This window comes from Hipposideros armiger, unplaced genomic scaffold (genome assembly GCF_001890085.2).
Source record: "Hipposideros armiger isolate ML-2016 unplaced genomic scaffold, ASM189008v1 scaffold_228, whole genome shotgun sequence".
NCBI classification, from domain to species: Eukaryota; Metazoa; Chordata; class Mammalia; order Chiroptera; family Hipposideridae; genus Hipposideros; species Hipposideros armiger.
This window is the reverse complement of record NW_017731578.1, coordinates 1,293,163-1,302,332: the sequence shown is the minus strand read 5'-3', so window position 1 is coordinate 1,302,332 and position 9,170 is coordinate 1,293,163. Positions and strand designations below refer to the sequence as shown.

Sequence of the window (9,170 nt, the reverse complement as noted above, 5' to 3'; positions counted from 1 at the left end):
GAGCCGGCTCCGAGCGCCTCGCCCCGCTCCGCTGCCGCCCCTTCCATGGGCGCCGCGCTCGCCTGCAGCCGCCGCCGCCGCGGGGCGGGCGCGATGCCACGATGGGCCTGATCTGGCTGCTGCTGCTCAGCCTGCTGGAGCCCGGCTGGCCCGCGGGCCCCGGGGCGCGGCTGCGGCGCGATGCGGGCGGCCGGGGCGGCGTCTACGAGCACCTCGGCGGGGCGCCCCGGCGCCGCAAGCTCTACTGCGCCACCAAGTACCACCTCCAGCTGCACCCGAGCGGCCGCGTCAACGGCAGCCTGGAGAACAGCGCCTACAGTGAGTGTCTGGCCCCGCGGTCCCCGCGGCCGGGTCCCGGGGAGGAGCGGCGCCCAGAAGGGGTCGGTGCTCGAAGGGCGCCTGGAAAAGCGGACGCTCCGCGCTGCCAGGGGGAGGCAGCCGGGGTCCCCGGGTCTCCCTCCGCGTCCAGGAGGAGCTGGGATGGGGTCGGGCTCACGTCCGCAGAGGGCGCGGGCGGCCCCTGGCCGCTGTCCGGGCGAGCTGGCCTGGCACAGTCTGCACCCCCCATCCACCCCCACCCCCTACCCCGCTTCCACGCCCGCTGGTCCGAGGGGGCGCGCGGTAGGCGGCTCGGCGCTCCCCGCTCGGCTGAATTCGGTGGCCCTGACAAGTCTGAGCCCTTTGAGGTTTTCGGAGAAAAAGCACCGGACCAGGCATTTATCATCCTCTTTATTATTTTGACGACTTCTCCTCCTCCTGCCGACCCCGGGCGCCCCACCATCCCTTCTGTCCTTCCTGCGTGCGGCCGCCCAGGTGGCCGCCCCGCACCTCTGCGTCCGCGCGGAAGATGCTCGCTCGGGCAGAGCCGGGTTCCTGGGCCCGGGCTGCCACCTATGAGACGGCCATTTCCCCGGGCAGAACCCGCAGCCCTCCCAAATCCGCCCTTGGTCGCTGAGCGACCAGCAGGGTGGGCGCCCCCGCCGCCGAGTGGGGGCATCGGGATAGGGGTTAGGAGTACGGAGGCTCGTCTGCCTGGGTCTGGGGGCATAGAGACACCCTCGCCCCGACCCGCAGTCAGGACCCGCGCGGCCTGGACTGTGTTTGAGCCGGAATCCCGCAAGACTCCAGCGTGTGACTCCTCGGGCCACCGGGACCCGAGCGTGTCCTGAGCCTCCCTCCTGCGAGAAACGCAAAGCCAGAGGGACTCGATGCAGCTCCTATCGGTGGAGAGCAGGAGACGCGAGCTCCGGGCCTGGCAGGACTGCAGTGGGGAGCGTGGGAGTGTGGCCAGGGCCTCGGGGGTCTTCCGATGAGGCGCGCAGCGCTCGGCCTCCGCCCTGGTGCAGGAAGCCGTGCGGTGGCTTCAAGGCAGTGGCGGGAAACCGCTCCTTCCTCGAGGAAAGCCGCAGCCCTGCGAAGGCGTTTTCGCAGGATGCCTCTGGAGCCGCACGGTGGAGACCAGCTGTCGCCAAGCCTTCCCAGTGCGCAGGACCCTGCCACGGGAGCGGATGCTCTCGGCTTGCAGGGACACGCGGGTTCTATCTGAATCCAGTCTCCCCGTCGGAGTCGCGCGCAGAGCATCGAAATTCTTGGGGCAACCAAGGCGGGGAGCACGGAGACGGAGTAGGGCGCGCACCTGCAGCCGCTCCTGTTCCGCATGCAGTCACGCGCTTCTCTGGTCCGCGGGCAGGCGCGGTGGAATCCGCCCAACCTGGTCCTGGGGATGCAGCCTGCACCTGCGCACCCTGGGCAAGTCCCCAGCGACCCCCTTCTGTGCCCTGTGATCGCTGCTGTGCAGGGGGCCAGGCGTGGGAGACGCATACCCTGGAGAGGGCGTCCACTGTGCCCCAGTTCCCCTTGGAGTAGTACTCAGGGGACAATGGCTCCACCCTGGCCTTTGTTGCAGGTCCCCAAGAAAAAGTGCTCTTGTGTCCAGAAGGAAAGGCGTTTGGGGAGATTTAAACTTTCTTACCCACAGTAGGGAGTGAATGAGCCCGGCCCACTTTCTTTTGTGAGTTGCAGGGGCTAACCTGGCCTCCTGCCAACGGGGTGTATCCCTCCTGCATCACTGGACAATTATCTCCCGCCCAGGTCCAATGCCAGCGGCTTTGGGTGACACCCTCAAGGTGCTGTATGGATTATATTCTCAACCTGCTTCCTCAAGGGCCCCCAGCTTCCCCCACTCCCGTACCCCACAGGGACCGTGAAACTGGCAGTGTAGTTGCAGAGTTCAGACTGGTGTCTGCAGCCTGGCCTTGAATTCCAGCTCACACATGTGTGTGCCGTCTTGGGCAAGTCACTCAACCTCAGCAGTTCCATGAAACTAGCTGGCAAAGTTGTTGCGAGTCTCTGATGAGCTCCATGTCCTGCAAACCCACGGTACCTGGCACAGTCAGTATGTAGAAATATTAGCTTTGTTATACCCATGACCCATTTTGAATTTTTCTCCTTGGAGAAATCTTCCCTGATGCTCCACCTTCTTCACCTCCCGCCTAGTAATTTCTCTTTCCCCAGAATTTCCAAAGCCACCCCACCTTGGGGGTGTGTTTCAGCTTTGCACAGGGCCAGTGGGTACTCAGCCCTGCCCTCCATGCTCCGGGAGGCCGAGGGAGTGACGTACATTCCCAACTCTTCCCAGGTATCCTGGAGATAACGGCGGTGGAGGTGGGTGTTGTGGCCATCAAGGGGCTCTTCTCCGGACGGTACCTGGCCATGAACAAGAGGGGACGGCTCTATGCTTCGGTGAGTCCAGGCTGTCTTGTGGGCGGGCACGGTTGGAGCGGCCAGCTCCCCTGGACATCACACCGGGGGACAGAGGGCACGTGGGCAGGACAGAGCTTTGCCCAGGGACATGTAGGACACAAGCCAGGACCAGGACCCCAGCCCCTGTGACTCCGCAACCAGGGCTCTTTCAGCAGCTTTTGTAGGAGGCGGCTGCCAGCTTGAGCGACGTGGAGCGCGTTCCATGGGGAGGGTCTTGCTGGGAGTTAGACATGTCTTATGTCTCCAGGGTTGTTGGATTAGAAAATGTTCCTCCAAACATTTTGTGGCCACCGCTATCGTTCTTCCCTCAAGGTAGCTGAGGGTAGGGGAGAGAGCGTCCCCCAAATTTCCACTGAAATAAGTAAACCCAAGCAAACCAAGGGCTCCTCTGTGGGCTGCCCCAGAGCTCTCCTGGGAGCAAGGGGAGGACGAAGCGGGCCACGGCACGGCCGGTTCTCCCCAAGGACAGAAAGTTCTTAGGTGGGAACCCACAGGAAGGGAGACGGGGTCCGTGTCCCAGTCACACAGGCTTGGAACCCAGTCTATCCACTGCCTGGGCCTCCACAACAGAAAGGGGTCCCGTGACCCTGTGGGCACCTTTCCCAAGGATAAGGGCGGGGAATACATGGAGTAAAATACACGTAACTAGGAAACATGCTAGCTCCAACTAGTCATTACATGCAATTCCGCTGATACCTTCCTGGGCAATGAGAGGTCTTCCATCCACACGTAACCTAGATGACACAGCCCAAGGACCGTCTTGCCACCATTACGTCCCTCCGTTCGGTGTTTGCAGGGGAAAGACACCGCCATCTCCCTGCTTGCTTTGAAGTCAGGCAAAGCGTGATCAAGAAGACTTGCAGAAAAACCCGCCTTGTGCGGGTCGCTTCATCTCAGATTATTTTGCTAAAGGAAAATGCAAAAGTTGGAATGCGCCCGTTAGCTGTCTCTGACCCAGGGTCCACGTGACTGACGCTGCGTCTGGGAGGAGGGCCCTCTGGTGCTCGGCTTCTTCTGTATGTGCTTCTAGCATCTCCAAACACCAATTATAGTTTATAAGGACATGCCCTTAGCCCGGGGTCTGGCCTGAGGTTTTCTTGTGGAGGCCTGTGGCTTTCCAGACCCTCTGGCCCTGTGCCCCCGGTACAAGTGAGCAGAGCTGACTTTCTGTTCTTGAAACGGCCTCAGACTTTTCCCTTACAAAGAAGGGACGCCCAGTGAGGAGGTCTTGTTGGCCTGTGGTGATGGGCGGGTCTTACTGACCACAGAGGGCCTTTTGCCCACACTGGGGACATGCACAGTAGGCCAGGGAGGACTGGAGTGAGAGGAGAAGGCTAAGGCCTCTGACATCGCTTCCATGGGGGACCCAGGCCCAGGGCTTTGGGAGACAGAATGAAACATGACCTGAGCCTTCCCAATGGGGATGTCCACCTGCAGCTTTTGTCCCCGAGAGGTGACAGATGGCACTAGCTTTGGGGAAGGAGGAAGAAAGTTTCCAGCCTTATTGGGGGATAGCCAGGAGGTCTAGCTGGATGGTGTGGAACTTTTCAGAGCACCCAGTGGGCAAGGTCTCACTGCCCTGCAGGAATCTGGGAGGTGAGGCAGCCAGGTGCCACCCTGTCACTGCCACCCTGTGTCCCCATCTTAAGCAACTTGCTTGTGAGTGCAGTTCCCACGGCCCTGCCTGTTGGCTGTGTGGGCTCCCTAGTCTTTACTGTCAGCCTGCTTCTGGCTTTCCTTTCTCCCTCCCTCTCTTCCTTCCTTCCTTCCTTCCTTCCTTCCTTCCTTCCTTCCTTCCTTCCTTCCTTCCTTCCTTCCTTCCTTCATCAATGTCCTAGACACTTACTCTATGCTAGGTAATGCTGAGTGGTCTTCCTAAAATGTGAATCCACTCTCACTCCTGTCATGGTCTCCAGGGAGCCCTGATCACCCACAAATTATCGCCCAGGCGCCTTAGCTCAGCCCACAGAAGAGCGGCCGAGACTGCCTCCTGCTCCCACCTCCCATCATGGCTCTGTAACTCGGGACCCCTCGGGAGGGCCTGAACCCCTTGCTCTTTGAGGTCCATGGGGCTGGGTCCCATCAAATACCGCCCCCAAGTTTCCCTGCAAAGAGAAAGCCCAGCTCTGGCTTCCTGGTGGATGGGCCTCAGCCTTGGAGGGCACGTCTTCTCCAGAACAGAGGGAACCAGGACAAAAGTCGGTCCTGCCATGAACTTCCTCACAAGTGCTGGTGGAAGCCAGACACTAATGTAGTCTGCCCTGAGCCCACTCACTCACCCCAGATGCCCCCTGAGCCCACACCATGCAGGGGTCCGGCACACACCAGAATAGCATCATATCTATGTGTGGTTTGGTGCCCGGCACCGCCCTGGGCCTCAGTTTCTCCATCTTTAAAGTGCAGAGGTTGGTCTTGGGCATCCAAGCTCCAAACCTCTGCTGAGGAGCGGGAGAGCAGAGAAGGGATTGGGCTTGTGGGGAGAGGCAGCCTCCACCCTGATTCAGCCAGACCCCCCACCCCCACCCCCCGAGCCCTCACTTCCAGACTTCCATGCCACAGGGAAAGAGGTGTTCTGTGCTTAAACATCTTGCTTCCTGGTCCTTCCAGTCACATGTTGCCAATTCGTGGGTCTGGCCCCCGCCAGCCGGTGACCCCTGAGAATGGGCCTGTGGTCCTTTGGGCCACCTGCACTCAGAGACAGACCCCGGGGGCCTCTTCCTCCTGCCCCGGGGCCGGTCCTGGGAAGAAGACCAGGCCTGTCTGCCCACCTTCCCCTGCCCCCAGTCCAGCCCCTGGGCACAGTGCAGGGGGGGACCACCACTGTGGGGGTGGCCCTTGGCGTACCCACCCACCTACGGCTGGGATGGAAGCTTCACCTGGGTCAGGGTAAGGCACGCCACCTCTTCCCCACCCCCAACAGGGAGACCCCACAGGGCTCCCTGGGGCCACTAAGGAAAGATCCTTCAGTTCTGAGTTTGCGCCTCTGTCCCTGCAGACGCCCGCCTCCCAGAGGGCAGAGACCCACATCCCCCACCCCGTCCCAGGGTGACAGGGGTGCCATTCATCCCCGTAGACAATGTCAACCTCCTGTACCGCCGCTGGTGGTGGGACCGCTGCCTCCACAGTGCCCTTAGAGCAGGGTGTGTGCCATGTACCAGCACGAGTCCAGCCGGGCTCCTGGCACTCCTCCCTCACCCTGGGGGGCCGAGACCGCGAAGCCATGACTGACTCTGAGCTCAACAGCACGAGCTGGGACCCAAACCGTGTTACCCTTTCTTTCCACTTTTGATGTTCTTATTCTTCTTTCTCGTTTATGCAATTTCTTCTGGGAAATTTCTTCTCGTTTATGCCGTCCCCTTCCTTTGTCCAAATGTCCAGTCCTGCTGACATCCGTGCCGCCAGCAGACACTTAGGCCACCTGGGTCCGGCAGGCGCTGTCTCTGCTGTGCCTGTGCTGGGACGTTCTCCAAAGTATTTATGGAGGAGGGTGAGGGTCTGGGGGACCAGAGAGGAGGGACAGGGAGAGCCAGTCTTCCCAAGGTGCTCAGGAAACATTGGCATTTGAGCTGAATCTCAAAGGCCAAGTTCACCAGACACACGCGGGCGGAAGGACACGCCCGGCCGCGGGCACAGCCTAGGCAAAGGTGTGGAGGGCGAGACCGCCCGGGTCTGGGCAGGATACGCAGACAGACGGGCGGGAGCAAGGGAGGGAGGGAGGTGTTGAGAAGGCGTGGGCTCTGCGCCCCTCGGCCCCTCCGTGTGGCCTCCCGGGCTGAGTGCTGACCCGCTGACCGCCGCGTCTTGCCCCACGCCCCGCAGGAGAACTACAACGCCGAGTGCGAGTTCGTGGAGCGGATCCACGAGCTGGGTTATAACACATACGCCTCCCGGCTGTACCCGACGGTGCCCAGCGGGCCAGGGGCCCGGCGCCAGCCCAGCGCCGAGAGACTGTGGTACGTGTCCGTCAACGGTAAGGGCCGGCCCCGAAGGGGCTTCAAGACGCGCCGCACACAGAAGTCCTCGCTCTTCCTGCCCCGCGTGCTGGACCACAAGGACCATGAGATGGTGCGGCTGCTGCAGAGCGGGGCTGGGCTCCGCGGTGGCCTGCCCAGGCCGCCGGGCAAGGGCGCCCAGCCACGGCGGCGGTCACAGCGGCAGAGGAGACGGGGAGGCCACGCTTAGCCCCCAGCCCAGGGAAGCGGAGGCCTCCTGTTTCCCGGCCCCGTGGCTGGGAGCCAAGTTCACGGCCAGCCTGGCCCGGCAGGTGTGGGTCAGCCAGTGACAGCATCCACGGTCATAGCTGACCATCACAGCATGGCGGTCTCCAAAACTGACTCTCCCCTCACCCCTGTCCCTTTTCCTGCCTCTGAGCTGGCTGCTCTTTCGAGGCCAACAGAACGTACCCTCAGCCCTTCCTGACCCTCTCAAACAAGGGCCAGTCAAACCGGAACTGGGGGCTGAGCCAGGCCTCGGAGGAAGTGTTACTTTAAAGGGAGACGCTTGTGGGTTTGCGCTGGCCAGGGGCACCTCCTGGCCTACAGGGGAGACCAGCTGAAGTTCGGGGTCCCAGCCAACCAAGGAGGCTCCCTGCAGCACAGCTGGGGGACGACGTGGGGGTTTGCGTAATCGAAGCATTAAAGTATTTTATTCTACGTTGTTATTTAATAGATTATAATGCAGCCTGAAGAAAAAGAAACACTTGCAGGTTTTACTTGAACATATTTGCTTGTGATGAAAGCAGGGTCTGTGCCGAATCACTGTTTTAAGATGTAAGATTGTATTCTGAGACATTGGGCTAAAGATGCATTTAATCCCCTGGTTTTGAAAGTTGTTATTTTTTTAAACCAATAGATGGTCTGTGTGGATGGAAAGTACAGGCTAATGCATGTGGGAGCGTGTGTGTGTGTGTGAGCATGTGTGTGAATTCCTGCGTCTGCAGGCATCTGTGTGTGTGTGTTCCTGTGCGTGTGTGTACCTGTGCACCCCCAGGATGTCCTCGTCCACACCCAGAGCTTTATCCCCACTCCCATCTTCTCTCACTGCCCCCTCCACCCCTCACAGCCTAAGGCTGAGTCAGACGGAGGTCTTCTATCCAAGGAACACTGAGGAGACCCAGACGCCAGAGCACCTCCCCCCAGACTACCTCCTAGCCCATCGTCAGCTCCTGCGTTAATTGCTGTCCTCTCTCCTTTGGGGAATGGCAAGTCCCCAAGAAGCCGTTGTCAGGGAGGGGCAGCGGGCTGCATGCGTGGGGGCACCGGGGCGGGTAGGATCCCCCAGTAAAAGAAATTGGGACGGGGGTGGGGCCTCATGAACACACCCATGCACAGATGCATCTGAGCCAGGACAGGGCGTGCCAGGGGACCCAGAGATGGCAGTCTCCCTCCCTCACCCCATTTGCTGTCACCCCTTACCTGCCTAATGGGGTGGGGAAGGAGAGGGAGGAAGAGAGGTGGAGGGTGTGGGGCAGGCCCTTGAACTTCCAGGGTCTGTGCGACTGTGGGCCAAGAATCTGCAGGAATGGGAATGCAAAATGGGATAGCCACTGTGGACAATGGGGCAGCGGTCCCTCAAAGAGTTAAGCAGAGTAAGCATGTGACCCAGCAGCTCCACCTCTGCAAATATCCCCAGAAGGAAGCGACAGCAGGGCCTCCTACAGATATGTGCACACCCGAGGTCATGGCTATGCTTATTACGGTAACCAAAAGGTGGAAATAGCCCGTGTCCACCAACGGGTAAACGAATCCACAAAACGTGGTCCGCCAGACAATGGAATATTACTTGGCCTTAAAAAGGAAAGAAATTCTGACACCTGCTACAACACGGACAAACCTTAAGGACATGTTGCTAAGTTAAATAAGCCAGTTACGAAAGGACAAATCCTGTATGATTCCACTTAGATGAGGTCCCTAGAGTTGTGAAATTCACACAGACAGGAAGTAGAATAGAGGTGGCCAGGGGCTGGGGGAGGGAGTTGGGAAGTGGGTATTTCGTGGGGAGAGTTTCTATTTGGGACGATGAAGCTCTGGAGATGGATGGGGGTGATGGTTAGCAAGGTTGTGAATGTGCTTAAAGCCACGAATTGGTACAACGAAAAATGAATAAAATGGTAAAAAGAACATCAAAAAACACTGTAATGCCTCGATTGCGGGAGTCATTGGCCTCCCCACCAAAAGTAGAGAGGTGGAAACACCAAAGGTGCTCCATAAACAATGCTGAATACATTTTTCTTTTTTTAAAGAAAAGAGCCTCTCAGGAGTGGCCAGCCAGTCACCCTTCCTGCGCGGAACTGAGCTGACGGGAGAGGCAACCAGGCAGCCTTGGAGGCTGTGGGCCGCTCTGCTTACCCAGGCCTGGTCCACTCCCCACCTGTCCTGGGGAAAAGGCGGCCCTGCCTATGTGAAGCC

The 9,170-nt window shown here is 59.8% G+C and overlaps 1 protein-coding gene across 1 annotated transcript; it reads left to right on the top strand.

Annotated features, from left to right (window-relative positions):
* Positions 1 to 101: 101 nt before the first annotated feature.
* Positions 102 to 7,327, top strand: FGF3 (fibroblast growth factor 3). The gene is made up of 3 exons (XM_019654672.1): positions 102 to 318; positions 2,639 to 2,742; positions 6,583 to 7,327. The coding sequence occupies exons 1-3, from the start codon at positions 102 to 104 to the stop codon at positions 6,943 to 6,945; spliced, it is 684 nt and encodes a 227-aa protein (XP_019510217.1). The 3' UTR covers positions 6,946 to 7,327.
* Positions 7,328 to 9,170: the final 1,843 nt, after the last annotated feature.

What these genes read in the sequence shown, in the direction of transcription:
- FGF3 (XM_019654672.1), top strand. Translation starts at nt 102, where the DNA reads ATGGGCCTGATCTGGCTGCTGCTGCTCAGCCTGCTGGAGCCCGGCTGG. An exon ending in CCTGGAGAACAGCGCCTACA is followed by an intron (nt 319 to 2,638) that starts GTGAGTGTCTGG and finishes AACTCTTCCCAG; the next exon opens with GTATCCTGGAGATAACGGCG. An exon ending in GGGGACGGCTCTATGCTTCG is followed by an intron (nt 2,743 to 6,582) that starts GTGAGTCCAGGC and finishes CACGCCCCGCAG; the next exon opens with GAGAACTACAACGCCGAGTG.